Consider the following 27858-nt stretch of genomic DNA (forward strand, 5'->3'; position numbering starts at 1 on the left):
AGACCGTGGTGAACTTCCATGGTCCAGCCTGGTGCAAGATGGATTGTTGCTACCAAAGCATACGCAATTGTACGCGGTCGTACAAGTAATAAAGTGGCTCTTTTTAGGAGCCGGACGTCGAACCCATAGGTACTTATCAATTAACTATTTTACTAAATTATATTAGGTCTAATTATTTATTTAAGCAAAATACTATTAATATTTTTATACCAAAATTTGCAAGAATTAAATATGAATAACAATATTAACTTACAATGATTTGGAGAAATTCCAAGGTTGCAGCGTACTAAGAATTCATGCTTCACATCTTTTTCATGGATTTTAGAAGGTTATCAAATTACTGATTTACAAAGTTATTATACGATCATGATCTTTCGACCTCTAATCGCCTACCCCTTTTGACAACCTAACTACATCGTTGAGCGGGGATAGACTTAAATCAACAAAGTTGCAGAAAGCCATCTTCTTGTTTATTAACCAAACATGGCATATAGGTATATGTCACAAGTATCCTATATACGAATCATTCTAAGTTTCTTTTCCTAGAATGAACACGTTTCCACATTCCTTGTTCTATCCTCCTATTTGTATTTTGAGTTCAAGGCGGATAATAGATATCTCCTAATGCTGACCATACATTAAAATAGTAAAATTAGAATGCAAGAGTAATTTACATGATAACCAATTTCATCCATAAAATTAATATTCAATAATCATTCATAGCCACAACCTCAGAACAAGGGTCTTTAGCTAAATGTCTAAGAAAAGAAGAAGAAGAAAAGAACCCTAGGTCAAAAATTAATTTCTCCTAAAAATTAATTTTATGGAATATTTATAAGTGTAGGAAAAAACTCCAAATAAAATAATTGAGTCCAAAACTGATTGGGAAACCCAAAACCCAAAGAAATTGGGCTTTCGATTGAGCACTGTGCATCGTCACAGGTATTTTCCTCTTTCTTATTGAATATATATAAAAATAATATAATATTCAATTTAATTCATTACGTTGGCTGTTTGATTTTCTTCTTTGATCTTCTATCTGTAATTCATTTTGACTTCAATTTTTTTTATTTTTTCTTCAGATTAATCCTACAATAAAATACATTATTTAGCATAATTCATAAAATTTGTGCTAAAAAAATACAAATAAAAATACTAAATGTGAGGCAAATAACATATAGAAATATGTATGCTTGTGCTCAAATCACGGATCATGGAGAAAGGACCCTGAATATATCCACGACCCGTGGTGCGAACCACGAGCTATGATGACGTATGTGAACCAAAAATCCTCAGACTTCAGTTTAGGGTGAGTACCACGGGAGGGACCACGACTCGTAGTGGATACCACAAGCCATGGTGTAATGACCCTGAAGGTCATTTTTGATAATTCCATAAAATGACCACTTTTCCTCTCCAGTAGTTTCTTCGAGTCATATTTGATCAGTATCCGATGTTGGTTTTGTGAATTTATTTGAAACTTTGGTATTTTTGGTAAACTTTGAGTTTTAGAAGTTTAAGTGGCTTAAAAGTGGTATTTGAGGTCATCAAAAATTTCAGGTCTCAAAATGGAATTTTATCGATTCCATCAGCTTCGAAATATCAATTTTGGTCTAGGAGAGTTGATGGAATCAGATTCGAGGTTATATTGTGGATTTGAGGCATTGTGTTGGAAATCTTTGAGTTTTGGCCATAGAATTGACTTTGGCCAACCTTTGTGGGTATGATACTTGGAATTGAATTCTGATGACTCTGTTACATTTGAAGAGTGATTTTAGGCTTAGGGAGAGTTACTGTGTTTTTTTTGGAAGCTCCAAGGGAGTTTCGGTCATTTGAGGTATAAAGTTGATTTTGTTGTATATTTTTAAATTTTGGATCAAGAAGACCTCGAATTCCAATTTCGATGTTCCATTGAGTTCGGAACATCAAAATTAAAGTGGTGGCATATAAGGTTTTTGTGTTCGGAATTCTGAATGAATCTCGAAGGTCAATTTTGTGACTTTAAGACTTAGAGGTTTTTGTTGATAATTGATGCCCAATACCTATCGCATTTGCGGGTACACTTCGTCACCTTCGCGAAGGGTCAGAATTGAAGTCCTTTATGTTTATGAAGGGATCTTCGCAATCGTGAAGGGTGTGTCACTTTGGTCATCGCAATCGCGGTCTAAGTGAGTCGCGATCTCAAAGGGATAAAAATCCCTGAACAATAGACATTTTCCAAAGACGGGAATTGAACCATTTTAACCATTTTTGGAATTTTGTGAGCGGGGGTTTTTGTGGAAAACTATTGGGTAAGTGACTTCATGGCTTAATCTTGATAGGTCTCACATGTACAAGACAAGTCTAAGTAGAGTCTCAAGGATTGGTATGAAGACGTTTGTACTTATCTCCGAGAGACTATAAAGATTGTTAGAAAACTTTCTTTATTCATTCTTTCTTATCGTGCCAAGTTGTTATCATTGGTGTTGAGTGTCGCGTGTTGTTTTGGCAGATACTGAAGCCATAGCTATATCTCTTTATAGAGATAAGGCATTCCCTGAGGTGGTTGTTGAGATCCCAATTATGGGTAGAGGTAGGGGCCAGGCTAGAGGCCGAGGCCGTAGAATAGTTCCTAGTAAAGGCCATGATCGAGGAGCGACACCCACCCGAGATCATGCTAGAGAGGCCTCTCTAGAGCCACATGTCAAGGTTGATGAGGACCAGGTGCCCATGGCACCATTGCTTTAGAATAAATTATTGAGGATGTTGGGTATGTGGGAGAGTTTTACTCAGGGTGTTGTAGGCATGCCACAGGGTTCAAAAACCAGGGTTAGTGCATAGACTCCAGAGCAGCATCAGGTCTTAGTGGTTCAGGTTCAGGTGGGTCAGCCACCATTAGTTCCAGCACCAGTTGTCGGTGCGCAGGTTGCTCCATATATGGTTATGACTATAGCAGATCAGCAGTGCTTTGAGAGGTTTTAGAAGATAAAACCACACCAGTTCTAGGGTGGTAGGAGCGAGGATGCTCACGAGTTCTTAACACTGTGTTATAATATGTAGGAGGTAGTGAGTATGGCTAATGCCTGGGGTGTTTGATTTGTTGCACTCTATCTCCATGGGTCAGCTAGAAAGTAGTGGAGCATATTCACGAGGTCCAAGCCAGTTGGATCCCCTCTAGTTGAGTGGGGAGTTTTTAATAGTGTTTTTGAGGATCGCTTCATCCCATAGAGTATACGTGAGGAGAGTAGATTGAGGTTCAAGAGTCTGACTCAGGGTGGTACGTTCGTTGCCGAGTATAAGACACGTTTCTATTATTGTCGAGGCATTATACATAATTAATCCCAAATGAGGTGAAGAGGGTCAATAGATTTGTGAAGGGTTTGACATTCTCTATTCGATCTTATGTGTTCAGATCAGCCCATGAGGGAATTTCTTCTAGTCCATTATGAGCACTACCAAGGAGGAGGAATTAATGGCCAGAGAGGAGTTTAGGGACCCTAAGAGGGCCTGTACTAGTGGTTAGTTTTCAAGTATATCATCTGGAGGTAGGGGTTCTTATAGAGGCGGCAGTTTGTTTCAGCACCAAAGACCTATTCATGTTTTTATACCAGCAGCTGAGAGTGGGCAAGTGGTTCGAGGATCTCTGGATTCGGGCCGAGGTGGTTATGGTATTCCATCGAGTTCTTCGCCGTAGTCCTCTATCCTGAGATCATGATTTAGTTGTGGAGATACGAGTCACCTGATGTACAAGTGGCCTCTACAGACTCAATCAGGGCCCTAGCGCACTATTCAGAGGCTCTAGAAAGAGATTCGGCGCCTCCGACTAGAGGTGGGGGTAGAGCTCATACAGGTAGAGGTGGTATGGCCACTGGTAGTGGTGTTATGTTTTTGCGAGGTAGAGGTACAGTGTAGGTAGGTAGTTGTAGAGGAGCTCAGTCCTATGCTTTTCAGGGGAGACCGAGGTTGAGGCTTTTGATGTATTTATCACAAGTATCTTTCCGATTTGCCATCGATCTGCATCTATGTTATTTGATCTTAGATCTATATTCTCCTATGTGTCTACCTATTTTGCATCTGGATTTGATTTGACTTATGATCGCATGTCCGTGCCTATACATGTTTCTATATCCGTGTGTGAGCCCTTAGTGGTGGATCAAATGTACTGATCATGCCTTGTTTCTTTAGCCGGGTATGATACTTGGGTAGAAATGATTATACTAGGGATAGTAGACTTTGATGTGATATTGGGTATGGATTGTCTTTCTCCTTATCACACTATTCTTGATTGTTATGCTAAGACTATGAATTTAGCGATATATGATGCCCCAAGGATTGAGTGGAAGGGCACTAATGGTTCTTATCCTAGTAAGGTCATCTCCTATATGCGTGCTCAAAGATTGATTAATAGGGGGTGTATGTCCTATTTGACTTTTATTAGGGATACTAGAGCTGAGTCACCTCTTATGGAGTTTATTCCCGTGGTAAGGAGTTTGCCTATGTGTTCCCTACTGATCTTCCGGGATTTACTTCAGATAGAGATATCAATTTTTCCATTGACTTGGATCCAAGCACCAAGCCCATTTCTAATGCACCTTATCACATGGCTCCAGCATTATTGATTGAATTGAAGGACCTGTTGCAAGATTTGTTGAGTAAGAGGTTTATTCGCCCTAGTGTGTCACTGTGGGGTGCGCTGGTTTTGTTTGTGAAGAAGAAGGATGGGTTATGAGAATGTGCATCGATTATAGGCAGTTGAATAAGGTGATAGTTAAGAACAAATATCCCCTTCCTCACATTAATGATTTATTTGACCAGCCTCAAGGAGCATCCTTGTTCTCTAAGATTGACTTGAGATCCGATACCATCAACTGAGGATTAAGCCATCGGATATTCCCAAGACAACTTTTTGGACCTGTTATGGCCACTACGTGGTTATGTCATTTAGGCTGACCAACACCCTAGCAGCATTCATGGAGTTCATGAATGGGATGTTTAGGCCGTATTTAGATTCCTTTGTGATTGTTTTTATTGATAATATTTTAGTATATTCAAAGACAAAGGAGGACCATGCTTGCCATTTGATATCGATCTTCAGAAATTGATAGAAAAGAAGTTATATGTGAAGTTCTCCAAATGCGAGTTTTGTCTTGATTTTGTGGCATTTCTAGGACATGTGGTATTCAAAGAGGGTATTAGGGTGGATCCGACCAAGATTGAGGCAGTTAGAGGCTAGACCAGGCCTACCTCCCCTATGAGTTTTATGGGTTTGGCTTGGTATTACCAAAGCTTCGTGTAGGGATTCTCTACTATTGCAGCCTCATTGACAAGGATGACTTGAAAGGTAGTAGATTTTCATTGGTCTGATGAGTGTGAGGCAAGCTTTCAAAAGCTCAAGACCTTATTGACTTTAACTCCTATTTTGACCTTACCCGAGGAGGATGTAGACTTCATCATGTATTTTGATGCTTCCGGTGTTGGTTTAGGTGGAATTTTGACGTAGAAAGGGAATATAGTTGCTTATGCGCCTAGATAGTTAAAGGCCTATGAGAAGAACTATCCTACCCATGACATAGAGTTAGCAGCGGTGGTCTTCTTATTAAAGATATGAAGTCTTTACTTGTATGGTGTGCATTGTGAAGTATTCACTATTACTGGAGTCTTTAGTACATCTTTAGTCAGAGGGATCTAAACTTGAGAAAGCACAGATGACTTGAGCTGCTGAAGGACTATACAAGACTATCTTATATCACCCGAAAAAGGCCAACGTGGTGGCCGATGCTTTGAGTAAGAAAGCTCCTAGTATGGGGAGCCTTGCAGTGATTAGTATTGATACGAGGCCCTTGGCTAGAGATGTTCAGAGGTTAGACAACAACCTCGTCCAATTGCGGGTTTCTAAGAAGAGTGAAGGATTTGTAGCTTTTATTGAGGCTCGTTCTTTAATAGTTGAGCAGACTCGGGAGCGACATTTTGATCATGATAAGCTATGTCTCATTCAGAAAAGGTGTTGAAGGGTGAAGCCAAGATGGCTAGACTTGATTTAGAGGGTGTTTTGAGGATTGAAGGAGGATTTGTATGCCCAAGGTGGGTGATCTGATCAGATTGATTCTAGAGGAGGCTCATTTTTCTTGATATTCTATCCATCCAGGTGTGACAAATATGTATCGTGACCTTAGTCAGCATAATTGGTTGTGTGGGATAAAGAGGGACATCGCAGAGTTTGTGTCCAAGTACTTGACCTGCCAACAGGTCAAGTGTGAGCATCAGCGGCCGAAAGGTGTGACTCAGAGGATGCCCATTCCTACTTGGTAGTGGGAGCGGATCACCATGGACTTCATTGTGAGTTTACCTTCCACCATGGGTGGTTATGATTCTATATGGATGGTTGTTGACAGATTGACCAAGTCTTCCCATTTTATTTTAGTTTGGGTGAAGTACATAATAGAGAGGCTAGCATAATTGTATATTAGTCAAATCGTTTGACTTCATAGTGTACCGATTTCCATTATTTCAGATCAGGGTTCATTGTTTACTTTGCACTTTTGGAAGGCATTACATCATGGTCTAGGTACTAGCCTTGATATGAGTACAATTTTTTCACCTATAGATTAATGGCCAATCCGAGTGGATGATTTAGGTATTGGAGGATATGCTTCGAGCTTGTGTTATTGATTTTGGTGCTAGGAGGGATCAACAGTTTCCTTAGCAGAGTTTGTCTACTACAATAGTTATCACTCCAGCATTCAGATGGCCTCATTCGAGGCACTATATGGTAAGCGATATTGATCTCATATTAGGTGGTTTAATTCAGCTGAGATGGACTCTTTAGACATGGACTTTCTTAGAGATGCCATGGAGCAGGTTCGCATAATTCAGGGTAGGCTCTTGACATCCCAGAGTAGGCAAAATATCTATGTAGATAGGAGAATTCGAGCATTAGAGTTCATGGAGAGTGATTATGATTGGCTTCGAGTGCCGCCCATGAAGGGCGTGATGCAGTTCAGGAAGAAGGGAAAGCTTAGCCCTTGGTTCATTACCCCATTTGAGATTTTAGGAGGAGTGGAAGAGGTGGCTTATAGATTGGCCTTGCCACCTAGCTTATCAGCGGTGCATCATGTTTCCATGCTGCGAAAGTATATTTTGGACAAGTCTCATGTGATCTCTCTTGATTCAGTAGAGTTGGGTCTAGATTTGACCTTTGAGGAGGAGCCCATAGTCATTCTTGATAGGCAGGTATGTAAGCTTAAGACCAAGAAGATTACTTCAGTAAAGGTACAATGAAGGCACTGTTCAGTCGGATAGGTGACTTGGGAGTCGGAGGATGACATGCGTGCCTAATATCCCCAGCTTTTTTAGGCTTCAGGTACTTTATTTTACTTTATGTTCGAGGACGAACATAGTTTTTTAGAGGTGGATGATGTAATGATCCTAAAGGTCATTTTTGGTAAATTTTATAAAATGACTATTTTTCCCTCCCGATAGTTTTTTCGAGTCATGTTTGATCAGTACCCGATGTTGGTTTTTTGAATTTTCTTAAAAAATTGAAATTTTTGATAAACTTTGAGTTTTAGAGGTTTAAGTGGCTTAAAATTAGTATTTGAGGTCATCCAAAGTTTTGGATCTTGGAATGAAATTTCGTTGATTCCATCAGTTCCAAAATATCGATTTTGGTCTAGGAGAGCTGACGAAATCCGATTCGGGAGTATATCGTGATATTGAGGCATTGGGTTGGAAATTTTGAGATTTTGGCCATAGAGTTGACTTTGCTCAATATTCGGAGATCGAATGCTCGTAATTGAATTTCAAAGACTCCGTTGGATTTGAAGGGTGATTTTAGGCCTAGGTAGAGTTCCTATATTTTTTGGAAGCTTTGAGGGCAATTTGGTTATTTAAGGGAAAAAGTTTGTTTAGTTGTGAATTATTTTAATTTCGGATCAAGGAGACCTCGAATTCAAATTCTGATGGTTATGTTGAGTCTGTAACGTCGAAATTAGTGTGGTGGCATGTAAGGTTTGTGTGTTTGGGATTTTGAATGAATTCCAAGGGTCAATTTTGTGACTTTGAGACCTAAATGTTTTTGTTGATATCTGGTGCCCAATACCCATCGCATTCTCGGTCCCCTTCATTGCATTCGCGGTCCCATTTATCACATTCATGAAGGGTTAGACTTAAAGACCTTCACATTTGTGAAGGGATCATCACGATCAAGAATGGTGTTTCACTTTGTTCATCTCGATCGCGAGCTAAGTGAGTTGCGATCGCAAAGGGATAAAATTCCCTTAACAATAGACATTTCCCAAATACGAGAATTAAGCCATTTTCACCATTTTGGGGATTTTTGGAGCTGGGGAAGACGATTTTAAGTGAGGGTTTTTGTGAAAAACTATAGGGTAAGTGATTTCATGCCTTGATCTTGATTACCCATTGATTATATCCCCTTTTAACATCAAAATCAGTGTTTTAAATTTCAAAAATTGGGGGTTTTATTCAAGAGTTTGAGATTATGTAAAATGGTAATTTTGAATTGGTTTTGACTCCGAATTTGAGTTGGTTTTCACGAGTAGATTCCAAATGGTTTAAAAACTTTTCATCTAAAACTTTTTAGATTTTGATTTCATTTCTGGAATTGGATTTTTGAGCCGTTTTAACCCTTTTTCTCAAATTTTGCGTTATTTGTGTTATTAGACTTGGTTTCTGATTGTGAAACACTATTTGACTATATAGTGGCTATTCGGAGTATATTCAAAAAGGGAATGCTCACATTGATTGCGTGATGTGATTTGGCTAAGGTAAGTGGACTCCTAATACTGCATGAATCTTTTAGAATCCCTAACTTTCCTTGTTGTGTGTATTGGGGAGTGATAAGGATGAGGTTACGGGTTGAATTATGATATGAACTAATCTAAATTGATTGAAGGGGTTAATAAAAGATAATATATGCTATTATAGAGATTTGAATATAATATGACATGATCTTGATATCTATGGATATTTGATAAAGTACTCTAATAGTTTGATTATGATTGTGGATTATTTGACTTGATATATTTCCTATTACTTGTGTGAGCATGCTAATTGCATAGGTTCTGGAATATTGTGATGAGAGGAATATGATTAAGATCCCGAGGTCATTTCTGGCAAAAGATTATGATGCCGAGGTCATTTTCCATGAGATATTGTGATGTCGAGGTTATTTTTGGTGAGACATTATGATGCCGAGATCATTTCAGATAAGATTGTGAGATTGAGGTCAATTCCTGTGAGATTATGATGCCGAGGTATTTTCGGCAATTGCATACATGCATGATCATTGAGTGTGCATATACATTCTTGCATATCTATGTGTGGCATACCTGATACTTGTATTTGACTCGTGATTACTTGTACACTATGACTTGTGATATTGAGCTGCGATTTGAGAATTATTTGAACTGTTTAGCATGAACTATTAGGTTGTGCTGATTTTCTGTGCAAGTTGTAGTTGTGGAGGTTGATTGGGTTGGAAACGAGTTCGTGTATCCCATTAGATTTACCTAGTTTTTTTAGTCAGCTTGCTGGATATCATGTTGTTTGGTATTCACCCCTTGCTTCTACACTTGTATTGGTTCTGAGCCCAGATAGTGAACACCCGTCTTTCTGATCATTTGAGGCTTCCAGGAGATTGAAAGAGGTAGCTATTGTCATCCGGTGGACTCTTTAATTTTCTTTACTTTTATGCTTTACTCTGTTTGAGAGTTGAAGACATATTGAGACTTGTATTTTTTATTTCAGTCCTGTTTTAGTGGTTTGTACATGTAATAACCAATCTTTGGGGGTTATTTAAGTTGAAAGACTTCCGCTTTTATTTATTACTTGCCTATTTAAACTGTTTTCCACTTTATTTTCATAAATGTTGGGTTTTAGGCTGACTTTTCCGGTGGAAAAGGATAGGTGCCATCACATCCAGATTTAGATTGTGATACATAGTGGACTTCGTGGAGATCACTTCTCCATACCCCATGTCAAAGCCATCACCACGACCACCACCATGGTCCGTATTGAGCTTCACGGACCTTGGTGGGTCCTCCATCCAGGTGTCGACTCAGTTTTAAGTTAGGGATATTTTGTTCTTTTCCTATGTGTTTATTAATGAATGTGGAAGGTGTTTGGAGTTAATACTAAACTATTAACTACCCTAAGCCCTCCTAACCCTCTCATTCTCACCCAAATACTCAAAACCCAAATCTTCTCACTAAAGTGTTCTCTCATTAGTCTTCTTCTTTCTCAAGCAACTCAGAGAATTTCTTCAAGATCAAAGCTTCAATCTCTTGCAAATTAGGGCTCATAATATCAAAGGTATGTGGGAATTCACCCACGGAATCTCAAGTGTTCTCTCAAAATTCTCTTATGAATTCTTTTTCTAAACGCCCTAGTTTCATGAATTTGTATTACGTCTTCTTTCTTATGATATATCTTATGAGTATTGATTAAATTATGCATAATTCACATTACGTTTCATGATTTCTAGATGAATTTCAATGACTCATGCTATATGCTAGTTTCAAGTATGTTTTTAACGAATCGCGGTCATGAATTCATGGGATTTCAATGAATGTTTTATGAATGTTTATCAAAGCTTATGAATGACTCATGAAATATTATGAATGATGTTTCAAAGATGATTCAAGCAAGAAGTTATGGTGCGATAAGGGAGTTCTCACACAATCATGTTAAAGAGGTGATAAGGTAGTCATTAATGAGCTACTCTATGTTTTTCTTATGATGAGGATTGATATCTATTACTATCTTTCCTAAATGATGTTAATGACTGTGTTTTTATGAAGTTTCATTGGGATATTAACTAAGCACCGAGAGGACTCTAAGGTGGGGTTCGGTCCGATAGCCTTTGTAGCTACCTAAGGGAATCCTAATAGTAACCTTTAGTCCCTAATTATACTGCCCGTGTAGGTTCATGATGCAAGTATAGCCTATCCAGTGGATCCACATATAGCACAAAGTTAGAGAAAGTACTATCAAGAAATCCACCTTGGCAAAGTGGCCTCCTCTTTCTCTATGTGGGGCACATCAGATTTCATATTATAGATCGCATGGTCTTATATGTCGATTAAATGTCCTATCCCACATCAGGTATATGAAAAGGTATAAAGTTCTCATGATGATGATGTTTTGATGCATTGACCATATGATTACGATGTTTAAAGGTTTTCATTGTTTTACCCATGTTTTAAGATAATGATCATGCATCCCATGCTCATATTGATTATGTCCTATATTCATTGTTCATGTATACTTCTCACGTACTTAGTACATTCTATGTACTAATGCATACTTTTTGCCTACATTGTATCATAATATAGGGACAAACGATCATCGCGCACCTCCTATTCGTGAGTAGATTGAGCTTGTTTACTTCCATTGTTGGTGAGTCCTCACCATTCGAGGACAAGACACTTTATTTTCATTGGCATCATATGACTATTCACTTTTCTATATGTTGTCATGGGTGAGCTAGGAGCTTGCCCCCGTCTAGTTAGTAGAGGCATGTTGGATGTTATAGAGTCTATGTTGTCTTTTGAGCTTGAACTTGTTTTCCTTTATTGAGACTTTATTTTCTCATCTATGTCTTGCTTTATTTCTTTACTTACATTATGTATGCTCATAAATGATATGCTAAGCGGCTTGATTGAGGTCCCTTGAGATTTTGATTACCGTTTTGCACCTAGAGTCTAGCTTGAGTTGTGATAATATTTCAATTTAGAATGGTGTTCACTGATGATGGTGGTTATGAGTAGTATTATGATATAGTGGTTGGTACTAGTGATTAACGTGGTTATTGTTGGTAGCAATTGATAACTAATAGTGGAATGATACTGATAACTAATGACAGTGGTGAATGATGATGGGGTTAGCGATATATAATAATGACTAATGGTGGTAATTATTGATAGTGATTAGTGAATGTAATAATGATTGGTGGTGATGATTTTTATTGGTGGCTAATGGTGATGACAATTGATTTTTATAATTGATGGCAGTTGTGGTTGGGCTGAGGATGGTAGTTGTGGATGATAGAGGTGGTGATTGATGATAGTTGTGGTTGGGTTGAGGATGGTGGTTGTGGATAGTAGGTGGTGGTGATTGATAGTGGTTGTGTATGGTGGGTAAAAATAGATGAAGTGACGATGAACTGTCATATTTGTATAAAGGAGGAATGACCTGAGAGAGATGTACTTGATTCCGTTTGTCAATTGGACCCTTCTATTTATCACTTTGCCAACTAAACTCTTAAACCCATCAAAATACAATATTTTAAACCCCTTTGACCACTTACCTACCTTATGTGGCATTAGTATTGTTGAGTTGGACAAATGCGTGATTACACACGTTTTAAAGTGAATGAACACAATATTTTATGTTAAAAATAATAATAATCAATTTTTAAAAAATTTTAAAAATCCATCTTCTTCTTCAATCATCCCTCCGCTCACCCCTACCCCTACCCCCAACTTTCTTCTCCCTCAACCTCTCCCCTCCGCCCCCTCCCCCAACTTCTTTCTTCTCCACTCCTCTTCTTCTTCTTCTGCTCCTCCTCCATTCCTAACATCTTCATTTTGCGCCTTACCCCCTCCCTCATCCCCTTTAAATTTTATTTTTTAGATTTTAAAAATATTGAGATCATTGTTATTAGTTGGATTCAAAGAGAAGGTGCGGGTATAAGTTAAAGTAAAGAGTGGGTATTGAAAAATTTAAAACACCATTGATAAGTTTGAAAAAGTTTCAGAACAACAAATGAATTTTGTAAATTTGTGAAATTAATTCAAAATTGTGACTTGATTTGTTGGGTTGGTGTTGGTGAAGTTGTAGTCGAATTTTCAAGTCAAATGAGAATGAATTCTATTCATTTGACATGAATTTGATGCTTAATTTGTGAGGAAAATGGCTATTTAAAAATATTTAGAGATTGCAAAAGTGACGTTTTTTATTTTTTTAATTTTTATTTTTAATATATTTAATTTTTTATATGTCACTAAAAATGACGTAAAATTCCACGTATAATCAGTTATATTACACGTGCACTGATCGGGTGAAAATATGTTTAAAATATTGTGTTTTGATGGCTTTAAGGGTTCAGTTGACAAAATGAAGTAGAAGGATCTAACTGACAAGCGAAGCCAAGTACATGAGTTTTCCAAGTCATTCCGCCTTGTATAAATTTTTAAATAGATATCTTAATGATATTAAGACCTTGTTATAGATCTTATTCATTCATACCTATTCAAACCTATTAAGTGGTTGTAAAATAATAAAAACAAATGTACTTAATGATTAAGATTCAGACTTATTTAGATCAGACCTTGAAAACAAACAGACTTAGAGCCCGTTTGGATGGGCTTAAAAAAAGTAACTTTTATGTATGAAGTGCTTTTAGAACTTTGAAGTGCTGAAAGTTAGTTTTATAAATAAGCAGTTGAGTGTTTGGATAAAAGTGCTTATAATATGAATTTTAGGGTTAAAAGAATAAAAAAAGGTAGTTTGAGAATTTAGTTAAAATATAAAGGATATAAAAGTAATTTCCATGGTCAAAGAAAATGACTTTAAGCACTTTGAAAAAAAAGTTAGGAATCCTAACTTTTCATTTTTGACCGACTTTAAGAACTTTATGACTTAAAGTCAGCATTAGACAAACACGTCCAAAAGTTAAAAAGGAGCTTTAAGTTGGTTAAAACCAACTTAAAGCCAATCCAAACGGGCTCTTAATGTCTGACATTTGAATGATTAAGATTCATACCTTGAAAACAAACAAACTTAATGACTAAGATCTGAATGATTAAGATTCATACCTTAAAAACAAACAAACTTAATAACTAAGATTTGAATGAATAAGATTAAGACTTTCATTAAGTGCAATAGTCTTTAGTTATTTGTAAGATGAAAAATCTCCTATTATTTAAGACCTTTTAAATCAACTAAAATTATATTGATTATACATATATGTATATCCTTATTTAAAACCTGCAGAAAGTAAATTAAGATTCATACCTTAAAAACAAACAAACTTAATAACTAAGATTTGAATGAATAAGATTAAGACTTTCATTAAGTGCAATAGTCTTTAGTTATTTGTAAGATGAAAAATCTCCTATTATTTAAGACCTTTTAAATCAACTAAAATTATATTGATTATACATATATGTATATCCTTATTTAAAACCTGCAGAAAGTAAATTTAAAATAATTGAAATTTGTCAACATAATTTCTGACTATGGTATTGATACATGACAAAAATTTTACTTTGATTCTCAAATAATTGCCATATATCGTGGACTTTAAAGTTAATTGAAGTTATAACAATAAAATAATTACTTATTTTTTATATATAGATAGAAATTCCTAATATTTAGTACTTGTTATTGATTAAAAATTTGCTTCTTAAATATATTTTTTATTTGAGCTATATTAAAAGTCCTAACGTTTAATACTTTAAAATTAATATTATTTTTTTACCTAATATAGATCTCACTAAAATTATGATAAAATAAATAAATTTTAAAAAATATTAAAGAAATAGGTTCATATTTTTTAAATCACTTATTAACCTTCCTATAAGAAATTCTTATAATTTAGATAGACATAAAAGTTATTTTAACGTCAATCGTTATTTTTTAATAATTTTATTTATTTTATATATAATTTTATTGATTGATTTGAGATACATATGCAAAGCACGTATTCTAAATTAGTTTATTATAAAACGGAGGGAGTTTTATTTTCCCTAACGAGCAGGAAGTGTCATTAATGCAACTATGCAAGGGCTTTACTTTTGAAGTCATAAATGCATAAACATGTGTCAGCGTGGCTTTGATTATACGGTGTTTTGGTGGAAAATAAATAATTGCTACTTTTGTTCCCATTAATACTCCCCTGGTTTAGTTTTATCGGTTCATTATTTTAAAATATTTTTTTATTTATTATTTATTATTTTTGATATATTAAAAAATTAATTTTATATTTTATTTTATTCTTAACATTAACTTTTTATTTCTTAAATTATTTCTTACGATCTAACACTATACATTAATGTATAAGAATATTGTAATAATATTCATATTAATCATTATTTTTTAAAAATTATGTAAAATCTAAAAGTAGATCAGTAAAAGTGAACAAAAGGATATCATGTACTTCCTTAGTCCAAGTAAATTATTGGTAAAGTAGTTATTTTTAAAGAAAATGATCTATGTCCAAAAGTTATTGCTCAAAATTTATCCAATAGCATTTTTATGTGGTTGAAAATTTATCCAGTGAAGTTATCCAGTAATTAAATGAATCAGATAATTACAGATACACTCAAGTTAATCAACTGAACTCCATATCAATCAGATAATTACAGATACATAACAAGCCACAATAAGTTAAAACTATAATCGAAGCACAATACTTGAATGATAGCAGAACTTGGGTTCGTCGTTTGCCTCTACCGGTGTCCGGTAAGTCTCGCCAGTCACCGGACTCTACCAGTGTTCTGGGTTTAATTTGCTGTCAGCTAGGGCTTTTTTTTTTTTTTTTTAATTTAAATGAAAAAAGGAATAAGGCTCAGTTGGGGATTATTTTTTATTTTTATTTTTCACAATATGTTTGGTATAGACATTGGAGCTTAGACGAAATCAGAGACTAATCCAAATTTTCATCCTGTAGAGCTCATCCAAAGCACATTTTTTCTGATTTTCTAAAAAGTGTTTAGTATCTACATTTGAAGTCCAATCAAAATTAAATGTGCGCACTAATAACTTATTTTTGAGAGCGAAACTCACAATTTCTTTTTATTTATTTCAAAATTCGTATCCAAGATCTCTGATGAAGTATGAATGAATCCAACTCAACCACAGGTGAAATTACATAAGTTTAGTAAGAGTAGTTTTTCTTTGTTTCATTTGATGTTTTAGTTAAAAACATATTAAAGTTAATCCTAGTTCTTCAATATACACACATTTAGTGAAATATGTTAACCTCATTTTTAAACTTATAACATTATTTAATATTGATTTGAAACTACTTAGCTGAATATATTATCGAAATTACACCTAGTATATATGAACTAGAAAAATATATCTAATTAATTTCTTTTTGTTATTTTGAATATCAAGAAACATGAAACTCCAATCAAATATTTGACTTTTTATGATTCAGTCATAAAATCTATTCTTACCAAACTCAGAATTTACTCTAAAAATGTCTTTTGTTTAGTTAAATAAGCTACGTAAATGCCTATAGCTCATTATGTTTGGGGGAATCAACTTAATTGGTGCTTGTCAACACTTTGGATTAAAGGGATTAGATTACTTTAGTCTTAAAAAGCATTGCTAGTTTAGAGTTCATTGTAAAGGGATAAGACATGACTATAGAAACAACTATCGTAAAAATTAACTTTTGTACCTTTCATCTCACCTGTAAGCCGCACCTAGTATTTACATTAAACTATATAATTTAACCTTACAACAACATACTCAGCGTAATCTCAAGAGCAAGTTCTGAAAAGGATAAGATAACGTTACCCCTACCCTACAGTCTATTTCCGCTGAACCCTGCAAACTAGATAATTTAGACTTAGCAGTTGAAAATTGAAGTGTACATACGACTAAAACATAATTAAGTGATGAATGTGTGAACGAAACACACATAGCCTTGCATCTATTGGCTTGGTTTAAACATCGGATGTAGGTAAGTTTTTACGGTTTACAGGTTGCAAGACCACAATACAGTAAAAAGAAGAAAATTAAACTGTATCTTTAACTTGCGAAGATGAGGACATATTTGATGGTTTTGTTTTTCCTCAGGCCACTGGCACTTCAGCCATTTCCTGCTCCACGGTTGCCACTTCAACAGGATGGTAGTGGTAGTGGAGTTCTCCAACATCGTCTCCTGATAGCTTCTTCCATCCATTTGGTCCGACATGATAAACTGAAATGATCCACGAGTTAATGACAAATACACAGAGACAATGGAACAAATATACTACAGAAAGACAACTAATATTGCATTTCCTCTTTTTGGTAAATGAGATTGCAAGAAACATACCACTAGCAACACCTCCACTAGCCCCATCACGAAATGTAGCATGATATATAGCTCGTCTAGCCAACTCGGCTGCTTCTTCCACAGACAGATCATATCGGTACCTAGAGTGAAACAGCGTAGGGAGGAAAATTAGAATTAGAGATCGGAGGCAAGAGTTCAGTGGTTTCCTGAAGTTAAAAATGTGTCACAAAGCTGTCAAAGTGATCAGCACAATAAAATATGGAGTCACTTTGAAACATCTGTAAGCGCCCCCCCCCCCCCCCCCCCGCCCCGCCTTCAGCAAATTGAGTAACCTTAGGGTCACAACCCAACTCTCTTTGAGAAGACACTGAAGTCAAGTATGGGTAACAGGTAAATGCATCTGATCTCGTGTCTTTTGCACTTCAATATGCACAAGCCATATACAAATGACTTGAGTATTATGATATCTGAAATCACCTTTGTCATACAGCTATGACGATTCTGGCTAACAATCATTCTCAAGTAGACAATAGGGGAACCATGGAAATGCAGATAAGGAAATGTGGAAGAGAACACACACCCATTATCCAAAACACCATAAGCATAAGGAGAACCAGATCCAACAGAGAATCTGTTTCCTTTAAGCCGTCCTCCCTCACTATCAACATAATATAGTCCTGGACCCTGCACAATCAAGCTTTTATATTAGTAAGAAAATGAGAATTTGACATTCAGCAATCTGTACCAGCATCCATTTTTTACTACCTTCTCATCCCAACCAGCAATCATAGTTCCAACAGACAAACCCATTCCACGGTAAGAATATAAAATGTTTGCCAGCAGCTTTGAAGCTCCAGTAACTGAAATTCTCCTTTTGTTTGCCAGTTCATGAAGACGGCACTGAATCAAAAAAAGAAACTGGTGACTAACTCTTCCAAAATACATGAAGCCAAAATCCTAACTTCCTCTTATGACAATAAAAAAAAATCAGAACTCTCTTCTGCAAATGGGTCAGGGGTAGAGGATATATATGCCCCCCCCCCCCCAAACACGCACACCCTTTTTTTTATCTTTTGAATAAGCACAATTAGACTTTAAAGTAAGGAGACCTTAATCTGCAGAGTGAAAGAAGGCCAACAGAAGGGGGCTTTAGTCATAAAGAAACTAACCGGAAAGAGACTTTCAAAGAACCAATTCGCTAACAGGCAGGGAGTAAAAAATTAATCATCATTTCCTGACCAACTCTAACATCACTTAAGTTTAGTCATTTCTTTCTTTTTACCTCTTCAATATAGTCATATTTCCATTCTTACTATTAGCTTATACTCTACCTTTTTCCTTTCTCTTTCTTTTTCCTTTCTCTTTTATTTTTACCGTTGAGTGAAGGCAGAACATATCCATCCTAAATAAATATGTGCAGTCAGAAGCATTAAAATTCTCTAGAATACAGGGTCTCTGTAATGTAGAGGGGTCCAGAATTGATATATATCAAGTACGCCCCTGGCAAAAATGGGTAAATACAGCAACTAGGAAAAGGAAGCATAAGTATTTTATAACCAAATACCTTGATTCCCAGGTTTCTATGCCAGAATTGGCAGTCAGCAGCCCCACCAGCCATTGTGCCAAGCATATAGGGATTAATTTCAATGATTTTCTTCACAGATTGAGATGCTGCAAAATATTACAAGAAACGGAAGATATTTCTTAAAAGGTCATGCCAAATCAAAAGAACTGCAATAGATCAAGAAATAACACTCAAAAGAGTATTTGTATTGTCCAAACAAAGTAGAAGCCTATTTCCTAAATTTGGAATTCACATTCCTCTAGTGAAGAACTTGACAGTCAAATATGACACATCCAAAACTAAAACATATCCAAGTCTCGTATAGCATAACTCCATAACACAACCATACAAAAGTTGAAGTTAATTAAAGTTTCATTTCAAGTACCCATTAAATTAGACTTTTATTTTTCTGATCAATAAGAAATCAGATTATGTCTCTATTTTATCCAAACACCCTGCTGCTTAAGATACTAATTCCAAGTTCTAGTCATTGTACCAATAAGTATAGTGACATTGACAACAAAAGCATACTCTTAGAAAGGTATAGCATATGACAAAGAGATAAACTTGAATAAGCCACAGAAGAAATTTTGTAGAATGTGGAAATTTTTAAAACCAATATCATTTTATGCTCAAACCGGGTAACACTACAACAAAAACAACTTTTAGCGGCAATACATATGCACATTAATAAAGAGTGTTAAAACCTTTACCAGCATTAGTTAATTGCCATTAAATCCAATGTCGCTATAGGCTATAGCGACATTTACAAAGAGTGTTAATTGCCTCTAAAAATTAAGCTATTGTCATTAATTAATTGCCGCTAAAGATCATTTTTGGTGGTGTAATATAGCTTCACTTGCACCCAAAAAATAAAATACTCAATCATGAAAATAATGAGGTCTTGGATGTCCTATGAGTCGTTGAATATTGTGATATCAAGTCATTTTGCAGGTGCACAGGGTAGTAAGCTCTCTTGGCAGCAAGGTCACAAGAGCAATTGCCAAATGGATGCTCATAACAATAGAAGAGTTGATAAGTAATTAAAGAATCTCTTCACGTTGTTTATCATAAAGACAATAATGAGCAAAAGGGTTTACATATATATCCTCCCATGCTAGCCCGAGAATCAGCAGCAACCATGACACCTCCTTTAAAAATGAAAGCAAGGGTTGTGGTTCCCTTCACGGGCTTCACCATTTGGATTGCTTCTTTTTGAAAACCATCAAACTAAAAGAACACACAGGATAAAAAGTTAACATAGTTAGAGAATTAAGACTTCATAGATCTGCAATTAACCGAATATAATGGGACACAACAGAGCAATAGTCAGACTCACATTAGCAGTATTAGGAAGATGGAATGATGGAGAATTCGAAATTCCATCAAACAGCTCAGAATACTCCCCTCGAAGTGGGGCACTTGGTGATTCAAGTCCGCTAAAATCGATCTTCATCATTTACAACCTTTAGCTGCAATAATTGATAAATCAAATACATTTCACTCTGTAATACTTAACAATCGCGGTAGACAAAAAATTGATTGATTAGTAAGAGAGAACCTAACTATCAAAGCTTTCTAACACACTAAACTTAACTCAAGACATTCCATATAGCCTCAGTTGGATTAAAGCAACAACTTAAATCAATTTATATCAAATGCTGATAGTTCATATTTAGAAACCAAAAAATGGTTACTAATAATAGGAAGGTTTGGGATAAAAGGATTAGAGGTTAATGAAGTGGCTTATGGTCAATAAAGTGGGTTGAGAACATGAGGTCTCTGGTTCAAATTCAAGCATAGGCCAAAAATACTAGGTGATTTCTTGTGTTGGTGGAAAACAGGTTCCCTAGGGAATTATTCTAGGTGCATACAAGGTGTGTCACACACCACGGTTATTAGCAAAAATAAGGGTTAAAATCTTTAACAAGGACAAACCTTAAGATTATTTACCCTATCAGGTTATTATAATTTATCACCTCCATCCCAAGTGCTGAATAGCTCAAAAAGCATCATAAAAATTTCCCCCCAAATCCCACAGGCATCTTACTACACCATCAAAAATTCAGCATCATCATAACATTATTAGCAAAGCAACAAGGGCGACTCAACCCCAAAAAATAAGGGCCTCAAATTACAAATCCTCCAAAGAACCAAGAACCCCCCCCCCCCTCCCACAGTCAGTCCGAAAAAGGAAGCTCAAATACGAAAACATACCGAAGATGCACAAAAAAAGAAATAAATTCGACCGATTAAACGAAGAACCAAAAGCACTGAGCAGACATAAGATGGAGGAGATACATACATTCATAAAAGAGGCAAGCAGATTTGATGAAGGCGATGTAAAATGTTAAAAGTATTTTAACAGTGAGAAGCACCGTATTAACCAATAGCACACTTGGAAGAAACAAAATAACCTAAGCAGAATGTTTGTATTGTTTCATCTATTGTATTTGTATTGCACCGTATCATATTATATTATTTAAATAAATATAATATTTGAATAGATCGTATTATTTTTCGTTATTATATAATATCACATATTCATAATTTTAATAATTAATCTATAAAAAATTGTAGGGTACAAAGCAAAACTACTATGAATAGGTAGAATAAATGATAAAATAAAATTATTAAATCATAAGTAAAGATAAAATGAGAAGAAAATATTAAAAAAATGACCTGATCACACCATATCGGTCATTATACAAAATGAATTCTTTCGTCATTATCTAACGATGAATTTAAACGATGCGATACAATAGAATTTAAATAACAATCAAAACAAACATTGTATTTAAACTAACAGTACAATACAATGAGTAACAACCATCGGAACAAAGATGTAAAGAAATAATTACCCTATATATGTATTTAAAATCCTATATTACATTATATAAATCTACTACTTTCAAATACAACAATTTAATTACGAGTGATAACATATCAGAATTAATTTATTTAATTTAAATTTATTAATTTTTATTTTCGTATTTAATATTGGAAAGAGAAAACAAAAGACATGGTTTTTATGACAGTTAACAGGGTAATTGTGTAACTACAATTTAAAAATTTTAATTTTACAGGTCCTTCGAAAAGGTAGTAATAATCTCAACTACTAATTTATTTAATTTAAATTTATTTATTTATTATTTTTATATTTAATGTTAGAAAGAGAAAACAAAAGGTGTGCTTCTCTTTATAGCAATTACCAAGGTAATTGTCTAACTACAGTTCATGAATTTTAATTTTACAGGTCTTTTAAAAAGGTGATAATTTCAACAATTAATTTATTTAACTTAAATTTTATTTATTTTTATTTAAGTATTTAATGTTGGGAAATAAAAATACAAGACGTGTTTTTTTTATGACAGCTACCAAGATAATTATCGAACTACAATTTAAGAATTTTAATTTTACTGGTCTTTCAAAAAGATAATAATTTCAACCATTACTTGAAATCCTAAATTTTTCTCCATAATCTGCTTAATAACTTGATAACTGCCATAAAGGTAATAATTCAAATTATGTTTTAATTTATATATTTTGATTAACTAACACATTTAATAACTTCAATTGTTTTAGCGATTGTGGTAATAATTCAAATTATGTTTTAATTTATATATTTTGATTAACTTACACATTTAATAGCTTCAATTGTTTTAGCGATTGTGGTCTGTATGCATGTTCTTTTGCTGAATTTATTACTTAGGGTGTATTCAAGATTTCCAGCCTTGACTTCAATTTAATTTATCACCGTCATCGCTATTTTTATGTATGACATTGATATTAAATTTGGTATTAAAATAGGTTTTCAAATATTTTAAGGACTTGTTGATGTCTGAATTTTTTTTAAAATTAGGTTGCTTACATTTTATATATTACATAGACATATATACATACATACACCATTTTTTATACACTTCTTTACTTGAAAAAAATCATTGATAGTAACCAACTTAAATATATATATATATATATATATATATATATTTTGATACCCGAACATATATCATTATCATACAGTTGAATAATTTTATTTTTGACTACTACATTGTCACAGCCTGATTTCCTAGGTCATGGTGGCACCTACTACAACTTACCAGTATATAAGTCTTAACCCTTAGCTTTGAGAAAAAAGCAATGGGTTATCAAGTGGAAGACAATCAAATGAAGCGGAAGACAAATAATAAGAAGCCAGAGGCTTAAGACAAAGATAAGAAAGCTAAATCAACAAAAGCTAATACAAGAAACTATCCGCAAGATTTGGCATTAGTCAGTAATCAAACATCTAATAAAAATAAGAGTACAAGGCTTTTATAGATAGATCATAAGTACAAATTGTCTCTATAAACAACATAAAGACTAGCTTGGCCAAAATAGATGGAAACTGGTAACTCCGAACGTCAGGAGCTTACCCAGTCTCCGAAGTCCAAAAGATGCTCTGCATGAATCCAATCAACGACGAGAACTCGTACTATGATCTGTAGAGTACAGAAGTATAATATGAGTACCAAACAAATGATACTCAACAGGTATAAATAAGGTAAGTACAACACAAATAACTACACAGGAGATATAACTTGACAGAACATATAAAGAGAATGAAGAAGCAACATACACGGAGTAAAGAACCCAAGTCAAGGAACATTCCTAAAAGCGCAACTTCAAAAACTTACTCCTAATAAGAAAATACTATAAGAATCAACAAACAAGGATAGAACTCCAACAATCACCGCTAAACAACATAACAACCTAAAGACTAATCCAACTAAACCTACTAGAGAGTGCCAACATCAAGTCAAGTATAGACTACGCAATTAATGAACTACCAATGTATTAAAAGATAAACATAATTATAATCATAGAATAACCAACCGAACTCTCATAAACTCGGAAGGTACAAACAACAAACATAACTCCAGCCCCCATAAATCGAGGGTGCCAAACAACAATCAATTATACAGGTGATATGCAATGTATATGAATGCAAGTTTGCAGTAAAATTGTAGTATTATCTGTAACCACCAGTAACCAAGTGTATAGACCCACACCGACCCTCAGCTTGCTAGGTAGGATCCATCTAGCTTTCTCATCCGGTACAGTGGTACACGCAGCTAGAGGGCCCATAGGTGACGCGGGAAGTTCTTATACATTGTCTGAGCCTAAACCAAGTCTTACAACAAGTCATTTTCATCGTGGTACTGGAGGAATAAGTAAGCCAAACCATGCTGAAAAGGCCGACGATGCACTGACTAGTCAAGTAAAAGATGAGTACATTTCAGATGCCTCTAATATTTCCAATCAAAAAGGAGTACACCCTCGATACTTTATAAATCTTAAAAAATTATTTACAAAGTGATCCAGGTGGTACGATTCCTATTAAAACTAATTTAAAATAGTTAAAGATGTGAAAATAACCTATCTCAAAAACCATGGTGAAAATCTATCGCATGCACCGAGATCGTACCACAAAACACGTAAGAATAAAAAGCTAATGCAATGCATGCCATCATCAACATCAAAACAAGGCACACACATTTAAAAATATAATACCAATCCTACCACGCTACCAAGGCAGAGGGAACTAACCTAGAATCCAACTGATCTTTGAATGCGGCCTTGAGCCCAACAATATAACAAGAGTTCAATATAGAACAACAAGCTTACTGTTTAACATAAAGCGAAGGATACATGAAGCGGCTCAAAATCAAATAGGGGGAAAATAACTCAAGGAACGATGTTCTATCCCATACATACCACTACAACTCACAATCGAGCACATCTAAGACAACCTACGGCTACAACGAGCCACTAAGGTCTTACGCACTAGCACAAGATACATCATCTGAAACAAATCTTACTAGAAGCCACACCTAGCTACAAGGGAAAATAAGTACATACTAAGGTATCTAAGGATCAATCCTAGCCTACGACCATCAAGTATTAATTCTAATAAGGATAATCTCACTAAACCATACCACAAGTATGTACACAAGCCTAACTAAGGATTTCACGAGACTACACTAGTCTAAGGCTCAATTGGGAACCAAGAAAATAGCATAGAAGGAGGCAATCTCGACAATTACCAACCTAAATTACATGCAATTTATACTAAACATTATCAAATAATGCTTAATCAAGATATAAGACCTTCGCCTACCTCGAAGTCGATCCTGCGTGGTTCGAATCCGCCGTAGAAAAGTTATCTACCTTTAAAACACCTTCAATGGTGTCATGCTAACAAAATATCAATCACAACATCAGTAAAGACGTTTTGACACCAAATTCGCAAGACGAACCCAAAATTGGATCTAAAACAAGATTGTACGACCAGCATCAGGAATCCCAAAATTAACTCTATTAAAAGGTTCATTTCGACTTACTGAGCTAATGGGATACAATTCGATGCTCAAAAAGGGAGAAATGGTTGAGTTTACATCTTGGTCTTTTAATAAAACATCAGAGAAACGGCCTTTGCGAACATAATATCTCGCCCGCAATCTTAGAAGGCAGTCATCGCTGGCCTTCACGAATGCAATGGGACACCTGCGATCACAGTTTCTAGTCTCTCCCAACTCCACAAACGCAGCACACAATGGAGAATGCAGAAAGCCCGGTGCAGCACCAATCCAAGCTTGAGATTTGAAAAAGCTCTGATGGGGTATTTGGGATTCATTTAGAGCCCCGTACATACAAATGAACAATGCTACCCTACTAAGTTTGGCATTCCAAACACAATGATAATGTCAAAACTTCTATCTAAGGTTATCTCGACAAAAATGGGTCCCATGCCCAAGCACCATCTCGAAATATGCCTAAAAGCCTTGGGACCCACAAAAAGGTCATTCTAGATCAAATTCAACGTTCCAGAGATAACCAAAACATCAGAATTACATTTTGAGGTTATATTCTTAAAGTCTTGATAGAAGTCAATAGTTCAAACTTCAAGAGCAACATAAAAACTTACATAGAATCTAAATAAATGACCAGACAACTAAACTGTCAGTCCTAGCAATTCATAAATGATTTAGGATCACTATAGGAAAGCTCTAAATGCAGAAAATATTAGAAAATAGAGGAAATGACTTGGAGGATCATTACAACATCCACTACTAAAAATGACTTTCATCCATAAATATAGAAGGAAAATTACAACCTGAAGGCACAAAAAGACAAGGGTAGTAGGCCTACATGCTCTGCCAAACCCTCAAACACCCTTATGGATCGAAAAACTTCAACCCCATACTCAGGCTAAGAGGGAAAGTCCTCAAATTCACTTCAAAACTCCAAAAGCTCCTCCAATTCTATTTTTGGGCTCCAGCTCTTGCCAATTGAACCGAACTTGATTAAAATAATAGACCCATCTGAGGAAAACCAATACCACATTAAAACCAATGAAAATAGCAACCATACCACAACGACAGATACAACTCAAATCCCAAATAGAAATACCTGCCTTATGCTCTAAGCCCAACATCTCCTAGCCACCAAGAGCATCCATCCGGTCCTTAGCTATCCTGAACATCTCTAGCACTATCTGAATTCTACCTAAATGGCCACATTATACAAACCTCAAAAGAGTTACATGCTCCACCTGAACATCGGGGAACGACAATAACCAAGATAGGAAATCAAAGGGGCAAAGCCCAAAATGCTACTCCAAATCCTTCCCAAATGAAACACCACCTTTTGAAACTGAATGCTCTACTCTAAAGGATGATATGTTGTGAATGACAATGTTGCACTAATCCCGGATCCATTGACCTTCTTTTACCAAGGGAAACTTTTGAAAAATTGAGACCATGGCCCACAAACTACTCCACCACAAAAAATCTGAGTCAACCACCCTAACTCTAAGGGAAACCAAGTCGATAGGTGGTGTACAAACTTAGTCAACTGACTAGTAATGATCCAAGGGCACCAACTCCCATCAAAAAATAATGCAAGCTATCTAATATGCCAAAAGCAAACCTCACTGTTATACCCCGTACTTTTGTACCTTGGAATGCTTCTTAAGCTTCTTAAGCCTTGAAAGGTTCTTAAGTTTCTAGAAGGGTTCTTAAGTTTCTTTGAGCTTCTTAAAGCTTCTTGAGCTTCTTAAAAGTTACCATGTGAGACGGATAATCTATAACACTATCAAATAACTCTAAAGAAGGGAGAATGAGATACCTCATAATAGAAAAGATTGGAAATAGGGTTGTAAGAATTCTGAAGAAGTTGGAGACCAAATAATGAGTCATAGGACTCGACTTACTTACTTAAGCTACCAACATGGAAGTATTACATACTTAAGCTACTTGATTACATTCCAAGCTTACGTAGCAAGAATTACATAGGTTCGTAAAGTAAGACGAGATTACAAACCCACGAGGGGGAAAAGAAGATGCCGCGTGGCAGCATGAGAGAGTGCCATGTGACAGCAACTGGAAGTGCCATGTGATAGCATTTAGAGCAAGGGTGTGGTCCCCCACATGCCATGTGGTAGCTCATGGTTGGAGGAGGTGGTATGTTGGCCCAATGAGGGCTTGACATATGTCACCACTTAGGGGTTGACACGTGTCACCCCTAAAGTAGCCTATATATATGTTTTATGACTTTTAGATTCATCCTTATCCCATAAGTTCCATACTTATCTAGAAAATTCAAGAGGAAAAAGGAAGGGAAGAAACCCTAGGGCTAGAGAGAAAGTAGTGGCGGCCAAGGAGAGAAAAAGGTAAGTTTTCCAATTTCGTTCCATGAATTAAGTACTTAAGGTATACCATGATGGTATGAAAGTGTTAGTAATATAAATTTATGGTTTGGAGTAGCACCAAAAGGTTAACAAACAGCCACGAAGTTTTAGCCGCACTAAAAGAACTTTCGAGGCAAGTTTTGGCAAGTTTTGGCGAGTTTCGGGCAAGGTAAGTTTTTTCCTTTCAAATTAGAGTTTATGATGTTGTTATGCAATATATTACATGTATTAAATGAGGCTGGAAGTGGAAAAGTTGTCTAACGATGCTTGACGTTAGAAACAAACTAAATTAAAGTCTAATAGTTAAATCGAAGTCGAGTAGTGTGTTATGATTGTGGTGCTGTAGTTGCAACTGGGTTAGTTGTGTGTTGCAGGGCTGGAAAGTGTTCTAAAAAGAGTGTGGGTGCTTCTGGTTTCATCCACACGATCCTCCATTTTGTATGGTTAAAGGTTTTACGAAACAATGATTAAAAACTCTATTTTGGTATCGTAGTTTTGGGCGAGTAGTGTAGAATTTTTACTTCATAGTATTAGAGTGATTTGATT

General features: G+C 35.5%; 1 protein-coding gene across 2 annotated transcripts; it reads right to left on the minus strand.

Annotated features, from left to right (window-relative positions):
* Nucleotides 1-16589: 16589 nt before the first annotated feature.
* LOC129871350 (proteasome subunit beta type-5-like) lies at nucleotides 16590-21001 on the minus strand. 2 transcript variants are annotated; one of them, XM_055946246.1, is made up of 8 exons: nucleotides 20884-21001; nucleotides 19918-20050; nucleotides 19679-19808; nucleotides 18579-18685; nucleotides 17780-17914; nucleotides 17595-17698; nucleotides 17054-17154; nucleotides 16590-16936 (listed from the first exon to the last, which is right to left on the minus strand). In XM_055946246.1, exons 2-8 carry the CDS (start codon nucleotides 20035-20037, stop codon nucleotides 16809-16811), a joined length of 825 nt encoding a protein of 274 aa, XP_055802221.1. In that variant the 5' UTR covers nucleotides 20038-20050; nucleotides 20884-21001; the 3' UTR covers nucleotides 16590-16808. The 2 variants fall into 2 exon arrangements, with proteins under 2 accessions (XP_055802221.1, XP_055802222.1); XM_055946247.1 differs by lacking the exon at nucleotides 20884-21001 and adding an exon at nucleotides 20796-20870.
* Between the last annotated feature and the right edge of the window lie 6857 nt (nucleotides 21002-27858).

Source organism: Solanum dulcamara, chromosome 10 (assembly GCF_947179165.1).
Source record: "Solanum dulcamara chromosome 10, daSolDulc1.2, whole genome shotgun sequence".
NCBI classification, from domain to species: Eukaryota; Viridiplantae; Streptophyta; class Magnoliopsida; order Solanales; family Solanaceae; genus Solanum; species Solanum dulcamara.

Excerpts from the sequence above, each read along its gene's own strand:
- LOC129871350 (XM_055946246.1), bottom strand. The coding sequence starts at position 20,037 with ATGATGAAGATCGATTTTAGCGGACTTGAATCACCAAGTGCCCCACTT. Across the intron at positions 18,686-19,678 it reads TAGCATGGGAGGATATATAT|CATCTCAATCTGTGAAGAAA; the intron begins GTAAACCCTTTT and ends AATATTTTGCAG. Across the intron at positions 16,937-17,053 it reads TAGTGGAGGTGTTGCTAGTG|TTTATCATGTCGGACCAAAT; the intron begins GTATGTTTCTTG and ends GGATCATTTCAG.